Source organism: Panthera pardus, unplaced genomic scaffold, assembly GCF_024362965.1.
Source record: "Panthera pardus isolate Hobbes unplaced genomic scaffold, ASM2436296v1 HiC_scaffold_25, whole genome shotgun sequence".
Classification (NCBI taxonomy): Eukaryota; Metazoa; Chordata; class Mammalia; order Carnivora; family Felidae; genus Panthera; species Panthera pardus.
In genome coordinates, this window is record NW_026526821.1 from 49,215,240 (window position 1) to 49,232,974 (window position 17,735).

Genomic DNA, 17,735 nt, shown 5'->3' on the forward strand with positions numbered 1-17,735 from the left:
CCTGATGACAGGCTGATGACAGGCACATAGCACATGGATGAGAAAGAGGGATTCCAGCCTGTTACACATGAGCCACTCTGATGGCAGGGTAGGCAAGGACTCACTCTGCCATATACCTATGGGTGTGCATCTCCCCACTAAAGCCAGAAAGAACTCTCCAGAGTAAGGGAAGTGTTCCTCTAGAATTACACAGATGGCACCTGCTACCTCCCTTGGTGAGACTTCCTGAGCCATGTCCTGAGATGAAGACAGGTCCCATGTCCAATTTCTTAGGCAAGACAGTCAAAAATGATGCTTTGACTTCAAGGCCTTTCAAAGAGTGATGGCAATTTTAAAATAACAGTATACCAAAGAGAAAGATAGAGATAGGAAGGAGGAAGATAGGAAAAGGAGGGAGAAAGCGGAGGAGGAAAAAATCAGGCAGGAAGAAAAATAGAGATCACAGGGAAAAGGCATGGACATGCACCCTAGCTTTTCCAGTGTTCCTAAACTTTCTAGAGTCCACAGTGTATAAACACACCACAGAACAAGCTCACCGCTGTCTTTGCCATGCTGTATGTTGGGAACACATGCAATCTGGGGCCTTTCCATGCATTTGCAAAGCACTGGGTCATAAAAACTGAAAGTGATTTACATAGCCCAGCATAATACCAGCAAAGGGAAATCAATATAGTGGAGGTTTGGCAAAATCATGTTAAAGCACCCTTTCCAGGGAGTTTGATGACAGTGAGGGACACAGGCAGCTTCCAAGAGCTGACAGCAGCAGCAGCCAAGGTAGACAATGCAGCTACTCGTCCCCCTGCCCCACTCCTCACCAGACACTCTGCTGTGCAGTCAGGAGGGCCGCACTTTGGGCCACACACAATTACACAGTCAGAAGCTGGATCCCACTGCCACATAGACAAGCTGCATGGATGCTTCACCTCTCCATGTCTCATTTGACTCATCCATGAAATGGGAGATGCTACCTATACAAAAACGGTAATATGGAGACTATAGAAAGAATGGCAACAACTCAATAATAAGACAAATCTTTATAGTTCATTCACAAAGGAAGATACATGAAGGACCAAGTAGCACAAGAGAAGGTGCTATAACCATTTATCATCAGGGGAGTACAAATGAAAACCATCATTGCTTACCCAGTGGAACAGTAAACATTAAAAATGCTGACATCAAACCACTGGGGAGGGGCTGGAGGCCTGGGACCCAAACCTACTGCGGTACAAGTGTAAAATGCTACAACCACTGCAGAAAATGGTCTACATTTTCCTTACAAATGTAAACATTGATCTCCCTATTTCACACCCAGATATTTGCCTAAGAGAAATGGACTGAGGGACACACAGAAATACCTGTACAAGATTGTTCATAGCAGCTTCCATAGCCCCAAACTGGAAACAGCCTGGAGGCCCAAGAACAGCCAGAGACCTAAGGGCTCCTGTGACTAGAGAATGGTTTACTTGATGCGGTAACCTGAGCCCTTCTGTTTCAAAAACACAGAATCCCTTCTGGGGCTGCTGCAGTGCCCATGCTCCTGAGATACTGGTTCCTGGAAGCCCTTGTATTCTATTCTTCAGAGCTGGCATCAGCTTTGCCCATTGGCACCTTGGTTGTTACCACTTTGAGCCACCTATGCTGTGAGTTCCATTTCCCTTCCATTGCTTTTCTAGAATAACCCCTGAGTTATGGAGTTTCTTGTCTAGGAGCTATGTGGCTCTGAAGGATCCAGCTGCAGTGATGTTAATACCAGACAAATAAACTCTAAGGAAAAAGCTGTGAAGAGTGACAAAAATAACACTATAAAGATTAGAAGACAGCCCATTAAGCAATGACAAGGTCCAGAAGTTTTACTTGCTTGGCTGCTGTTATGAAGTAGGGTAAGTTTTTAAACAGGGAGGTCACGGGGCGCCTGGGTGGCTCAGTCGGTTAAGCGTCCGACTTCAGCTCAGGTCACGATCTCGCGGTCCGTGAGTTCGAGCCCCGCGTCGGGCTCTGGGCTGATGGCTCAGAGCCTGGAGCCTGCTTCCGATTCTGTGTCTCCCTCTCTCTCTGCCCTTTCCCCGTTCATGCTCTGTCTCTCTCTGTCTCAAAAATAAACGTTAGGGGCGCCTGGGTGGCTCAGTCGGTTAAGCGTCGGACTTCAGCTCAGGTCACGATCTCACGGTCCGTGAGTTCGAGCCCCGCGTGGGGCTCTGTGCTGACAGCTCAGAGCCTGGAGCCTGTTTCAGATTCTGTGTCTCCCTCTCTCTGGCTCTCCCCCGTTCATGCTCTGTCTCTCTCTGTCTCAAAAATAAATAAATGTTAAAAAAAATTTTAAAAATAAATAAATAAATGTTAAAAAAAAATTAAAAAAAAATAAACAGGGAGGTCACAGATCCCTATGTCATCTACAGGGCATTACTGTTCCCTAGGATGATGTTGAGAATTCACTACTGCCCCTAAAAGCCCCACCTGGTGAGCCTCTACCTGTCTATAGGTAGAAGCCATGAGAAATCCAGGAAGGGGCTATGGTGCAGGTGGCTTCGAATCAACATTGAGGGAAATTGGAGAACAGGTTCATAGAATGTCCAGGCAGTAGACCCAGGTGAGGTTGAAACCATGCTGTGGCATTACCATAGCTCAGCTGCCCTGGTGTGGAGCACAAATCACCCAGGGTGGGTGTGAGGGCTGTGGAGGGGGGATGGACAGCAGAGGGTCATGGAGGGCCATGGAAGGCCTCAGCAGCCACAACTGCCCACTCCTGCAGCCACTGTGGACTTATTGTCTCATCCAGAAAAAGAACGCAATTGGCCACATCTCCCCAGGACTGCCAGCCTCCAACACAACATTCCTCCTTCTTGAACAAATTTCCTAAAACTTTTATTTTCAAAGAAAAGAGAGATTTATACATTATGGACAAGGTGGAACAACATTAGTTTATCAGTATATTAGAAAGGACTTCAAAGCATAATTTCATGATGTAAGATGTGTTGGGGTATCTGGACCTTTAAGGGTCTCACCTGGAAACAAAGTAAAAATTGTAGAAAAGAGCCTAATGATTCCTCTTGTCTCTCTTGGTAAATAATATGCAAAAGCAAACCCTGTGAAGTCAGTCTTATTTTCAATGACAGTTTAAGAAATTGTAATAAAATAAACCTCCTTGGCAGTTTCTATACCCCACCATCACCTGACTTTTGTTTTAATAGTGGGCTTGCAGTATTGATGGTTTCTGGAATCAGGGGCCCAACATTTGGATGACAGCTTAGATTTCTGGTAGTTACGCTAACCAGGACTCTGGAAAATTGTGGGCAAAAGGTCAGTACTATCCACCTCACATGTCTCTGTGGTCTGTCCTCTGTCCTCAGACCAGACCAGAATGGTGCTTCATTTTCTAAATGTACAGCTGGAATGCAGGCAGCTGGCCATGGGGTGAGGGCAGCGTGGACAGTGAGGAGCTCAAAAATCCATTCATTTTAAACCTTTCTAGCCATGTGAAACCCTTGCTGCCTGGACTTAGCGCCTAATTTACAGCATTGCAACCCCAGTGAAAATACACAGGAGATTCTAATTGTACCATTTCAATGAGATTTTTATCAAAACTGTCCAGGGACTCTAGTCCCTCTTCTTCTTTGTAAGGAGTCCAGATACCAAAAGGGTAATTGAGCCACTGGTGGGGTGAGCCAGGAAAAGCAGCAGGAAGCTGCCTTTTCTGTCAGGTATTTCATGAGTGTTTTGGGGAAGAGGGCAGTAAATAGTTGTGCCTTTACCAGGAAACAGGTCTTTTGGAGCTGAGCACTGAGAAAGGAGGTAGGCGTGGGAGAGAGTCACAGCCTTTGAGAGACAGGGCCTCACAAACCGTTTTCTTCCTTCTGGAATAAATTTGTGAGAAGCTAAAACAATGTGTAAGAAACCATGGCATTTCAAAGGCCCTAGAGGATACTGCCATGGATGATGAGATGTTTCTTATTTTTTCTTGGCCAATGAATTTACTGTCAGCTTCCTCATCACAGAGTAATCTCTCCATCATTTCCAGTGGCTCTTCATGTTCTGTTCTGGTCCTTGTCTCCTCAGGACAATCAGAAGTGATGAATGGATTGTGTTTAATGTGAACACAATGTGGTTTGGTAGCCTGTGGCAAGTTTACTGCCATTATAAATATTCGGTGAGTAGGCAGGCCTGGAAATTGTCTCTTGCTGATCAAAGATCATCCCCAGACCAAGAATGCCCTTGCCTTGCTAATTTGAGCAGATGTTACAGCCCTAAATGCAAACATGGGACCACTGGCATCTGCCTTCCTCTCCAACATCACCCCTTGGCATTCCCCTTGTGCCCAACCTGGAAGTTTCTGAGCCAGATGTCAGGCCAGCCAGACCTTCCCTCACCTCCAGACTTTCTCAATGCACTGTGTTCTGGAATGCCTTCTATCCCTCATCACCAGGTTGTTCCTTATGACAATAGTGAGAAGTCTTCCCACCCCACCCTGAACCCCAACTGAGTCAGGTGTCCCCACCACCTGCTCCGTGATGGTCTGCACAGGCTCCTGTGAAGGCCCCTTCACATAGGGTGTGGTTCTCTGCTCTCACCTGTGGGCTGAGATGGGGTGGACTCCCATCTGTTCAGGTGTCCTGTCATCTGTTCCCATGGCTGGTACATGATTGGGACTCAGTTCAGTATTGAGTTGGAGAGATGAGTTCTAACAGGCAGTTTTCTTAGTTATATGGTGGAGGGAAGTGATGTAAGTTTACCTTTCTAGCTGAACAGATTGCCTAAAAGTGTAAAGAAAGAAAGAAGAAAGAAAGAAAGAAAGAAAGAAAGAAAGACCAGTGTGTTATGAAAAAAATAAAAACCAAAGTTTAAGTCATAGATGAGGCTTTGAGTAGGACAGGTTTGCTCTGCTTCTGCATTTCGCCACAAGGAAATGGGGAGCTGAGTGCTTGATACCCTGCACCAGATGCCCTGTTTTGGGACATGGTTGAGGACTCCCATTATCACAGTCAGTTGTCATCTCCTTTAAGTTCACCAGCACCCCTTACCCTATGCCTCATATTCCTTTAACTATCAGGGAACCCCATGGACATACGGCACGATTCATTCATTGCCTTTGTTACCTACCTGACTACACTCTCTGGTAAACAGAAGGAGCAAGAGATCAAAGCAACAAGGACAAAAGTGAATCTCCCTCTCTCTTCCCCTTCCTCAAAGCCTCCCCCAAGGGGACCTACTCATACAGTGAGTTATAAACCTGTGCATGCATGTAGTTTGGGTTTAAAAATAAACCAACATGCATTGCAACTTTCTTTTTCACATAATGTAAATACTTTTGGTATCAATATGTAGAGATCAACATTTTTAGTGATTCTGTGGTGTTATGTATGAATGTGCACTGTCTAATCATTTCCCTAAAATGAGCATACAACTTGTTTCAGTTTCTCCTTTTGCAAGCACACCCACAGGTGAAATTCCATTGAACCAAAGATTATGCACATGCAAACTTGGTAGATACTAAAAATTGACCTCCAGGAGTCTGTGCCAATTTTTACCCTCGCTAAGAAAATTTATCCTTGCTACTGTCTTCTCCACTAGGGCTCAGAGTTCAATTTTCACTCATCTGGTAGATAAAAATAGAGATCTTGTCACTTCAATTTGCATTTCATCGATTACTATGTTGTTAAATATCTTTGCTATTTTTATTATTTCTTCTATAAATTGCTGGTTCATACTCTTACCTATTTTTATTGGGCTTTTGTATTTTACTGCTTTGTAGGCATTCTTTGTATATTGTAGCTATTAGCCTGTTGGCCATTAGCTTTACCATATTTTCTTCCAGCGGACTTGTCAGTAGTGGTGTTTGCCATACCCAGAAGTCCTGGGATCTCTCTGTGGTTGTTGGAAGGGAATAAGAAAGCATGGGGTCCATGTATAGCTTATATGGGCATCTCACCACAACCTAGCAGAAAGCAGAAGGCAGTGCCTGTGTTCAAAGACCCTATCTGAATGAGAGTCTCCCACAGAGCAGCCTCAAGAGCAGCCTACCTGTGTGACTCAGTGGCCTCCTATTTTTCCCAGATGGGAAGAAAGCATGGGCTTCCAACTGCCCCCTGCCACCAGCAGGAAGCCCTCCTGGAAAGAAAAGTGGTAAAGACCACCACTTGTTCCATGTTGGACTCTGGGGCCGGGTGCTCTCCTGACATTGGTGAGTCATGAACTCATGTGGAATTGTGTGCACTTTCTTCCCACCATGAGATGAGGGCAGAAAAGGAGAAAGTTGTGTATGGAAGAGCCCTGTCATCCTGACATAAAACCCACTGCTCAGCTCACATTTTATTTCTACATGCACCTCCTGTATATGCTTCACAGAACCTCCTACCAAAGCAGCTTTATCTTGTTCACTGGTTTTGTAACTTTCTGCTTTTCTGGCTGGCCTTTTCATTCCCTGATAGTCTTTTATGGTTTTGCAGCTGGGATATTGAAGAATGGACACAATGAGCATGATAAAAGCTACTTGGAGACGTGGTTGGACATTGTCCATTTTCCTAAATGGACAATGTGGTATCTCCTAGGGGCTGCATGGTCTTTTCTCCAGTTCTCCTGCTTCCTGATAAAAACTTGTGTTTCTAAATTGGAAAAACATCTTAATGAGGAGGCCAAAGGAATACCTTTTTTTTATAGTTTTTGTTTTTAATTTTTTTTTTTTACTTTTTAAAAATTTATATCCAAATTACTAAGCATATAGTGCAACAATGGTTTCAAGAGTAGATTCCTTAGTTCCCCTTACCTATTTAGCCCATCACCTCTCCCACAACCCCTCCTGTAACCCTCAGTTTGTTCTCCATATTTATGAGTCTCTTCCCTTTTGTCCCCCTCCCTGTTTTTATATTATTTTTGTTTCCCTTCCCTTATGTTCATCTGTTTTGTCTCTTAAAGTCCTCATATGAGTGAAATCATATGATTTTTGTCTTTCTCTGACTGACTAATTTCACTTAGCATAATCCCCTCCAGTTCCATCCATGTGGTTGCAAATGGCAAGATTTCATTCTTTTTGATTGCTGAGTAATACTCCATTGTGTGTGTGTGTGTGTGTGTATATATATATATATATATATATATATATATATATATATATATACCACATCTTCTTTATCCATTCATCCATCGGTGGACTTTTGGACGCTTTCCATACTTTGGCTATTGTTGATAGTGCTGCTATAAACGTGGGGGTGCATGTGTCCCTTCGAAACAGTACACCTTTATCCCTTAGATAAATGCCTAGTAGTGCAATTGCAGGGTCGTAAGGTAGTTCTATTTTTAGTTTTTTGAGAAACCTCCATACTGTTTTCCAGAGCGGCTGTACCAGCTTGCATTCCCACCAACAATGCAAAAGAGATCCTCTTTCTCTGCATCCTCACCAACATCTGCTGTTGCCTGAGTTGTTAATGTTAGCCATTCTGACAGGGGTAAGGTGGTATCTCATTGTGGTTTTGATTTGTAGTTCCCTGATGATGAGTGATATTGAGCATTTTTTCATGTGTCAGTTGGCCATCGGGATGTCTTCTTGGGAGAAGTGTCTGTCTATTCATGTCTTTTGCCCATTTCTTCACTGGATTATTTGGGTTTTTCTGGGTGTTGAGTTTGATATGTTCTTTATAGATTTTGGATACTAACCCTTTATCTGATAAGTCATTTGCAAATATCTTCTCCCATTCTGTTGGTTGCCTTTTACTTTTGCTGGTTGTTTCCTTCGCTGTGCAGAAGCTTTTCATTTTGATGAGGTCCCAGTAGTTCATTTTTGTTTTTGTTTCTCTTGCCACTGGAGACGTGTTGAGTAAGAATTTGCTGCGGCCAAGATCAAAGAGATTTTGCTTGCTTTCTCCTTGAGGATTTTGATGGCTTCCTGTCTTCCATTGATGTCTTTCATCCATTTTGAGTTTATTTTTGTGTATGGTGTAAGAAAGTGCTCCAGGTTCATTCTTCTGCATGTCGCTGTCCACTTTTCCCAGCACCACTTGCTGAAGAGACTGTCTTTATTCCATTGAATATTCTTTCCTGCTTTATCAAAGATTAGTTGGCCATACATTTGTGGGTCCATTTCTGGGTTCTCTAGTCTGTCCATTGATCTGAGTGTCTGTTCTTGTGCCAGTACCATACTGTCTTAATGATTACAGCTTTGCAATATAGCTTGATGTCTGGGATTGTGATGCCTCCTGCTTTGGTTTTCTTTTTCAAGATCGTTTTGGCTATTCGAGGTCTTTTCTGCTTTGATACAAATTTTAGGATTATTTGTTCTAGCTCTGTGAAGAATGCTGGAGTTATTTTGATAGGGATTGCATTCAATATGTAGATTGCCTTGGAAAGTATCTACATTTTAACAATATTTGTTCTTCCTATCCAGGAGCATGGAATCTTTTTTCCATTTTTTTGTATCTTCTTCAATTTCTTTCATAAACCTTTCTATAGTTTTCAGCGTATAGATTTTCACCTCTTTGGTTAGATTTATTCCTAGGTATTTTATGGTTTTTGGTGCAACTGTAAATGGGATCGATTCCTGGATTTCTCTTTCTGTTGCTTCATCGTTGGTGTATAGGAATGCAACCGATTTCCGTGTGTTGATTTTATACCCTGCAACTTTGCTGAATTCATGAATCAATTCTAGCAGTTTTTTGGTGCAGCCTTTTTGGTTTTCCATATAGAGTATCATGTCATCTGTGAAGAGTGAAAGTTTGACCTCCTCCTGGCCAATCCGGATACTTTTTACGAGCTTTATTTCTTTATGCATTCAAAAAAACATACATAATTGTGCACAATTGCACAAATCCAATTATTCACACATTCTTCTTATTTTTTAGTGCAATCTTTTCTCCCTCCGTGTTCTGCTTGGGTCCCCACATTAGTTCCCTCATTGGGTGCCTATGTTAACCACCTCAACTGCCCATCATTGACCCTCTATCTTCAGCCATTTGTATGTGTACATCTATGTACTTTTGCACCAAGCACATCTACCTATGTGTGCGTCCTATCATTTTTTTTTAAATTGGACAAGATTTGACACACTTACTGCATCTCATTGCTTTCCATGACACTATTTCCCAACACTTTTGAAGTTTCTTACTTAACCCATATTGCTCGTCTAAATGCCCATGAAGTAATCAACTTGAAGATGATTACAATTTGTTCACCTGTCTTCCATCACTGTGAATTTACTCTTTCTGGGTTTGGGGAGAAACTGTGAACAAAGATTCAGTGAAATGTGACCTCTAGTGAAAGCTTATGTCTCTATTTACTGCTTCATAAAACTAGAGTGCAAGTAGGATCCTTCCATTATTGTGGGAAAAAATTAACTCCTTTTCAACCTGCATACTTGGAAGACAATTTTAATGTAGCATTATAAGGGAACCCTATCTTGATTACACAAATAAACCTAGATGGGCTCTGGAATGCAGCAGCAAATCTTAAATTGCCACTGAGGCCCCAGTCAATCCTACAGGCAACTCTTGAGAACATCCCCTTCTACATGTGGCAGTCATTGGTGGACTTTCTGCTGAAAGGGAACCTATCGCAGGAGAGTTCCTGAAGCCACAGGCAGTGCCCTGGGAGCCACTGGCAGCTTGTCCTTTGGAGCATTGGTCGTGATGAGGGGTTGAAGGGTCAGGGCACAGCACCAACAGGATTCACCACACACAGCATAGGTGCCCAATACATAGCGAACAGGCCAGTGAGAGAAAAGCAACCAACCAAATGCACTATGCATGTGTGCGTCTCATATGCTAACTTAAAATTCCTTCCACCCAGAGCAGCATTTTCCTCGAGATCCTCCCTCTGCCCCTCCCCCTTCCCTCCTTCAAATAATCTCTTCCCAGCAAAAAGCAAGCATGCTGGAGAAATGAGAAACTAGACTTGCAATGGAAATCCCCCAATTAAGAGAGGCATGTCCTCACATCCTACCTGGTCATCAAATCTTCTTCAAGAGCCTCTTCCTAACCTGGAAGACCCCAGAAAACTTCAGTCCCCCCTAACCTCCTGCCACAGGGGAGAGCTTTCTCAAATGCTGATATCCCTTGATGTGATACATACCAAGTCATTAAAGTCCTAAATTTGAAATCAAGAAAAAGAAGGCAGATGTTCCAGAAGCAAAACAAACAAGCAAAGAGCAGAACAGATGCTTCCCCAACAGGCACCATCCAGAGATCTGACCCCAGAGGCAGCAGGTCTCTCACCAGGAAGAGGGGGCACAAGAACAGGGATGATAGCAGGCGGGCTGCATTCTCTACACACCAAGGTGGCCGGGTGCATTCTCTACCTACCTGGTGCACCTTGCACTTCCCCCACCCCTCCTCCCAGAAAACTTCTCCATTTCCTGTGGACTCTCTGGACTTCCTGTGGAAACATCTTAGACACTGCTGAGACCCTGTGGGATTAAATGCTTTGACAAAGCCCACAGCTGGTTAATGGCCAAGCCAAGACTATTACATGCCTATCCAGTGCCAGAGAGTGCTCCCTCCAGATGTCACATTTCCTAACCTCACAAGGATCATAAAATGTGAAGGCGAACAGGTCCCCTAAGTGAAGAAGAAAAGCCACCAGCACAGTGCAGCACTGCTACCTCGTACAGGAGCTAAGCCCCTCAGTGACAGTGTAGGCTGAAAGTAACAGATAGTGACAGAGAACCCAGACGAAGCTGGAACAAGCAAGCCAGCTCCCATGGAAAGCAGGGTGGATAGGTAAGGCTGGACACTTGGTGGAAATATTCACCCAGTGAAAGGCTTGGCCAAAGAGCTGGAGCCTGCATGTGTGGAAGCCTGAGCTGGTTCCTGACCCAATGCTGCTTGCCAGGGGGAGTGGGGCTTCAGAGGAGGAGACTCTCTGAGCTTCAGAAGGCAAAACCTGGCCTCACCTCATCCCACAGGACACAGAAGTGTGAGCCAGTTGCCAAGTTTGTCAAAGGCCTTGTGTTGCCATAACAACATCCTACGTGTAAAACACCCCTCCCCACTCAGCTTGGGAAGAGCAGGAGCTGAAAGGGAAGGGATAGATAACCCAATGTGGTGCAGAAAGTCTGAGAGGCCGCAGAGCAGCTCATGCCCTGGCACACAGGTGAGGTCACCCCCCAGAGCACAGGCACCTGCTCACCAGTCCTCCTCTTTCTGCTGCAGTTGCAAAATGGGATGTTTTACCAGACAGGACAATAACTGACAAATGTGCAAATATATTGAGAACAGCAATATGGCAGAAGGTAAAAATAGAATTGGTGTTGTTTTTTTTTTTAATGTGCCCCTGGGTGATTGTCTATAGATGTGATTGCTACTGAAAGCAAACCAATCAACCCACAGAAAATGGCAGAGCAGTTGTCAAGATAAATAGCATAGTAAATGTGAAACCAAAGCCCAGGATGCTGATACAAAAGGCTCACTGTTCAGGGCTGTGATCCTTTCTTTTTCTAAGCACACAGAGTTGTTTATGAAATATCCCCTCAGTGACCCACAAATGCACAAGGTCAAAGTCCAGGCTTTCAGGTCTTACACTGAATCAGCAGGCAGTGGGGGCCTGGAAAGCCACCCTGTTCTCCTCACAGGACTCCTCTCTCCAGGGGTAGCTGGTGCAGAAAGGGGCCCAGGAAGTAGAGGTGAGGGAGGTGTGGTCCTCAGGCAGGAGTAACAGAGGTCCTCACATGATTACTACATGTGCTGCAATCTGAAATGTGGAGACAGAAGAGGTTGATACCAAGCAGCACAGAATGTTTGGCTCTCTATGAGGTGAGTGGTGACCAAGGAGAGTGTAACCAAGTTCAGGAGAGGGTTGTCAGATGGCCAATGAGGGATTTACATCCCCCAGGGAATCACACCCAGGATCCAGCCAGGTGCTGTGCATCAGAGTCAGAAAAGGACAGTCATACCAAGGTAAGTTACCCTCACACAGACACCCAGATGTGAGGGCACTGGGTCTGTGCCATGTCCCAGCATCCACAGTGCTGGAGGAATATTTAGGGTCACTGTACTTGAGTTTCCCTGACCCAAAGGACCTCACTAACACCTCTCCACTGCATTCATTTGGAGACAAATTGAGTGGTCAGCCTGATGTTGTCTAGGAGAAAATGTCATCTGCAGTATCAATATGCACTTTCTGTTTACCACCATTGAAATGTTGGAATAACTATGAAAACAATAGGGTAAACTTTAAAAACAACTACATTTAAGAATTTAGTGTGTTCCTTCCAATCCTTTTTTATTCTATGCATTATTCTGTATGTAAGTAAGATTATGTCTTAAAATATGCCATTTTATAACTGATATTGAGAGCATTTTTCATGTAATTAGCAATGCTCAGAAAGCGTAATATTTACCACATAGCCCACCATAAGTAGATAGCATGATTATTTAGTTACTCACCTTTTAAGGCACTTACATTTCCCCCAACTTTCCACTCTAATAAGTAATACTGTGGGTTTTTTTTTTCATTTTTTACTTAAATCTGTGCTAGTCTTTACTGTCACTTCTTAAGAAATAAGCTTTTCTTAATATCATTAATTCATGGTTATCTAGTAGCCCTTCTGTAGGAAGACTTTTAAAAATGATTTGTTTTCTTTATTATGTAATTGGATTTCTGTGAAATGGACTGGAAAGAGGGAATAAAGAGGAGAACAAAAGAACTGACATGTCACCCATACTATAGCAATTATGAGAAAGTTTAATGTGCACACAAATTCAAGTTCAAGGGGTCTCTTCTGTAAACATCATGGGGTGGACGCCCTGCTCCATGGTGACACTGAACTGGCTCCCTCACAGATTTTCACAGGCACAAAACAGCTGTTGCCCAGGTGTCAGGGAGGCACTGCACACAGAGGAGCACCCTGGTGCACGGGGCAGACATTGGCCAGTGTGCACCCACACAGTGCCAAAACATTCATTTTTGTTCCTAAGAATTTTTTAAAGTTTATTTACTTATTTTGAGAGAGAGAGAGAGAGAGAGAGAGAGAGAATGCATACAAGCAGGGGAGGGGCAGAAAGGGAGAGAGAGAGAGTCCCAAGCAAGCTCCAAGCTGTCAGCACAGATCTGGACACAGGGCTCAATCCTATGAACCATAAGATCATGACCTGGGCCAAAACCAAGAGTTGGACACTTAATCAACTGAGCCACCCAGATGCCCCAGTTCCTAAGAATGTTTATATGTTCCCCATGAGTATTTAAGAAAAATATCTGTTATTCCTCTCCTAGCTTTTAGATTCTTCGATCTCCTCCCCATTTATTTTCAGGAAAGAAGAGGGACTTTTGCCTAGAGAGTGAGAATGAGAGCAGTGGTTTCCATAGATGAGCACGTGTTATATAGTTCTGAAGTGAAAGCTGCCACTCACCAGCTATGTGATTTTGGATAAGTTCACCTCACAAAACCTTAATTCTGTGTTTCCAGGGTCTCATTAGTGGATTCACATGCAGACGTGTTTAGCAGGAAGTATCTGCAACTTACATTGAAATGTACCCCAGAAAAGATAGATTGATGGATGAATAGAGAGTTATATAGATGAATAGACATCTAATAACATAAATATAGTAATATCCTAATGGCCAGCTAAGGTGGTGGATATCTGGGTATTCACTATAGGTTCTTTTAACTTCTCTGTGTGCTTGATAATTTTCATAAAACATTGTTAGAAAAAAGTATTAATAATGGTGTGTACTTCAGGTTCTGTGCAAAGGAGTAATGAGATGAGACAAGTAGAATTTCAGTGTGGAGTCTCACATAAAGCAGAAGTAGTGTGTTATTGTTGCTAATATTTGTCACAACAACCAGCCAGATGGGTATCATAACTCTGTTTTACGGAGAAAAGTAAAATTAGATACTCAAAAAATAGTGAGTAGTTCAAGGGCTGAGCTAGTTTATGTCAGCCCTGGATTTGAGCCAGGAGTACCTTTCCCAAAGTCCTGCCCTGCCCTCAAGGTCCTCCAAGACAGAGCACAGGAGGGTGGGCCTGCATCTGTGGTCACTGTTCCTGGTCTCCCACGTGCTTACATCCAGTACCCTGACCTTTTTTTAAATAAACTTTTATTTTATAATAGTTTTATGTTTACAAAACATTACAAAGGCAGTACAGAGAGTTCCCATCTGCCTCTTGTCCAGTTTCTTCTTTTGAAGACATCTTAGGGTGTAGTTCCTTTGTCACAACTAATAAATAAAATACATTGTACAAAAGGTTTGAAGTGTCACCAGTACTTCCCAGCTTCCAAGCCCTTTCCCAAAGACACCTCTTGAACATTTTAGTAAGTCTGTCTGGTATTTAGTAATTTCTTAAAAAGTTATAAAATTTATGGGGTGCGTGGGTAGCTCAGTATGTTAAGCATCCAACTCTTGGTTTCTGCTCAGGTCATGATCTCAGGATCATGGGATCAAGCCCCACTTTAGGCTCTGTGCTGGGCATGGAGCCTGCTTGGGATTCTCTCTCTCCCTCTGCCCCTCCCCGGCTCATGTGTGCTCTCTCTCTCTCTCTCTAAAAGTTAAAAACTAAATTTAAGGTATATATTTTCTTAATTTCTTAATCTATCGGTTTACCATTTATTTATCACAGGCCAATTATTGTGATGGATGAAGATTCACTTTCTTATAAAAGTTCTCTGTCCCTGTGGCCTCCCTCTCCTCTGCCCCATGTCACCTCTGCCCATCCCCATCCTCTCAATGTGGTCATCACAGCATCTTATTAATTCATTATCTGACTACAGATGCCCAGTCACTGCTAAGCCAAGTGCACGGGTATTGTTGCTTTTCAATTCTATTCAATTCTATTCAATTCAATTACTATAGTTCATGGACTTAAGCTTTCTCTTTACCATACTCATCAATAGCCTCTAGATATAATTTTTCATGATGTGACCAAATGTATCATATAAGCTATGGATTCTTTTTTTTATTTTCCTGGAGACCACACTCCTGGGGTCTTCTGTCTTCCTGCTCCAATTTAAGTTGACTGCTCTTTGATGCCATCCCTTTAACCTTTTGATTCCCTTGTAGTTTTGGCTCCTTTTTATTCCCTGTGTTTTTGTTTCTTGGATCTCGGGCCTGCTCTCAAGAATATTTATCTCTGCAACACCTGTTATTGCCATTGGTGTATCCATGAAAGACAATATGTCTTGCATTCCAGAAAGATGGCAAGCTGCCAACATGGCAGACCAAGGGTAATTCATTTCCAGGAGATGGGTCTGGGAGCTGTGGCTGGGCTTCTCATTCTTTTGAGGGGAGAGAGAACATGGTGTTTGACCAGGGAGGACTTACAAATCCCATAGCCTCAGAGTGTGCCATCTATGAAAGAGGCTAGAAACTTCTCCCCCAGGCTTCTTAAACCAGGAAGTAAGCTCTCTGTCTGTTCTGGACAATCAGGGCACAGTCAGAACCTCAGGGCCAGGCTAATCCTAGGTGTGGGCCCTCAATTTACATATAAGCATGGTGCAGGATACCCACTGAAAAATTAAAATATACGTAATTCAGGATTCACGCTGTGGCAATAAAAAGATGCTTCCTAAGGACAATGAAAGTTTTGCAAACCAGCAAAGAGGAAAATAATTAATCCTAGCTCTCAATAAAAACACAAAAGAAATGTATAATCTATATGAAGGGGAAAGACATACAAGAGGGTCGTCAGTGGATTTTCTTCCTAAAGCAGAACTATTACTTCCAGAATTCAATTAACAAAAACAATTCATTTTTAATCTCTTTGAGATTATTATAGAACTCTACAATAATCCCAAGGAGATTAAAATAATTAAAATAATTTAAGTGATTAAGAAGGAATAGAGATCCATAGTGAAAGAATGAGAGATCATAGTTAAAAATATTTTAAAAATCCAAACTTGGAAAATTCACAACTAGAATTTTTAGAATTGGGAAGTATAGAGTACCTGTAATAATAATAACAAAAAAAAAACATTTTTGGTTTAAGCAGCAGATTGACTGGATGCAACTGAAGAAAGAATTTATATACCAGGAGATAGATACATGGGAATCACCCAGATAAGCACAGAAAGAGAGATGGAAAACAGGAAAGAGACATGGCACACAGAAAGAAGAGGTCCAACATGCAACCAATAGAAATTCCAGAGAGACAGAAATGAGGACAAAATAGAATAGCAGTGATATTTAAAGTCATAATGGTTGAAAATTGTCCAAAGTGAAGACAGGTATACATCATCAGATGGAAGTAGCTCACTTCCTGAGTCCTGAGCAGAGGAAAGTAAGCTTAATAACACATAAGGATACATCATGGTGGGGCTGTAGAGCAGGAATTGGAAGAATCAACAAAAGGCTTAGCAATTAGCCCTTCATAGCCCTGTTTTACTATTTTACCCCTGGCCATCTCATTGTTACAGCTTTGACTCTTACCTACATATAGGTAACTTCTGGTTCCTAACTCCAGTGCAGATGCATATGGACAAATACATGTCTTTGCTTGGATATCTGAAAGGTAACCTTGAATCCTAGGCCAAAGGCCAACTTTGTCATCACCTTGCTCCTGCTCCACTAAATATACCTACTTCCCTTTGTTTCACTGGTGTCACCTTTGACTTGCCACAGTCTTCTATCCCTGTCCCTCACTTGGGCTGTCTGGAAGAGGCATGGGGAACATCTGAAATATGCACATCTCTTGCTCTCCCACCCATACTCCCTTCTTTCTTCTGCAAGCAGACCATCAGTATCTTCCATTCTTAAGGAGCACACCAGACCTGGATGGTCTATGCCTCCCTACCTCTTCATTTTTTTTTCTCCTCTCCAGCCCCACCAGTCCCTTCTCCCTATACTCCACCCTCATTCGAAGTGCACCTTCCCCTAGTCCCACAACAGGACATCTCCAAGCTCAAGCCCTGAGTCCCCAAGGAAGGCTTCCCTGGCCCCCAAGTCCAGTCATGCTCTTCTGAGGCACGCCTTCATGGAACCATTTACAACAGTAATGTCAGCTCCCCACTAGACCATAAGCTCCAGGAAAACAAAGTCTGCCTTCTCACTGACTTTTTTATCTTCAGCACTTAACACAGAACCCTGCAGGAGGATGACACTAAAAACCATTCCTTTAATGAATGAAGAGTGTTAAGGAATAATTTTGCAGATATATCCCAAACACTTAAGTGAATTGGTGCCTTTTCCAACATTAATTCAAACTGTGTGCTGACTTGTGAATGAAACAATGATGTGTCCTGCAGACACGCCCTTCCCCCTTCAAGCTATGAGCATCACAGTGTTTACTGCTGAGATTGCATCTGGCTCTGGTGGTTTGGTCTCTGTGTTGTTGAACTTGGTTTTCTCACTCATTTCTAATATTCATTCTTCCCTCTTATGATGGCTTGCTTAGCAAAGGAGCTGGATTTGAACTTGTCAAATTTGTTTAGTATCTGCTGCCAGTGAGTAGCCCATGCTGGTCCCTGTTTTGGGCTTACTCCTGGCCGTCTGTCTCTTCGTGAGGAACCTCTCTGCCTTCTGGTTGGCTGCACAGCCTGCCAGCTGGGGGTGGGGGTGCACTTTCCAATTCTACTCCCTAAGGGGCCTGTAATTTGTTTTACTTTCCTGCTAAAGAATTCCTGACCTGAAGCAACCCCAAATGTGCAATGACCTAGTGGGAAAGAGAGAGTTAGGTCTCAGAATTTACCTTTAAGTCAAGTGGAATGAAGGTGAGATGGTCATGGCAGGAGTCACTTGGATGTGACACTGGGGAACTCCCCAAGGGACACACAGGAACCTTCACAAACCACCTCTGCTAAAAGGAAAAGTGTCCACTTCAAGACAG

General features: G+C 43.2%; 1 protein-coding gene across 11 annotated transcripts in view; it reads left to right on the forward strand.

Annotated features, from left to right (window-relative positions):
• The window catches only part of SYNDIG1 (synapse differentiation inducing 1), a 180,717-nt gene that overhangs the window by 146,315 nt on the left and 16,667 nt on the right, over window positions 1–17,735 (forward strand). Inside the window, exon 4 of one of the 11 annotated variants that reach the window (XM_053890479.1) lies at window positions 6,049–6,175. The exons of the other annotated variants lie outside the window; for them this stretch is intronic. Coding sequence (XP_053746454.1) covers window positions 6,049–6,175 — 127 coding nt within the window. The remainder of the gene's footprint in view (window positions 1–6,048; window positions 6,176–17,735) is intronic. 11 annotated transcript variants of the gene reach the window in all.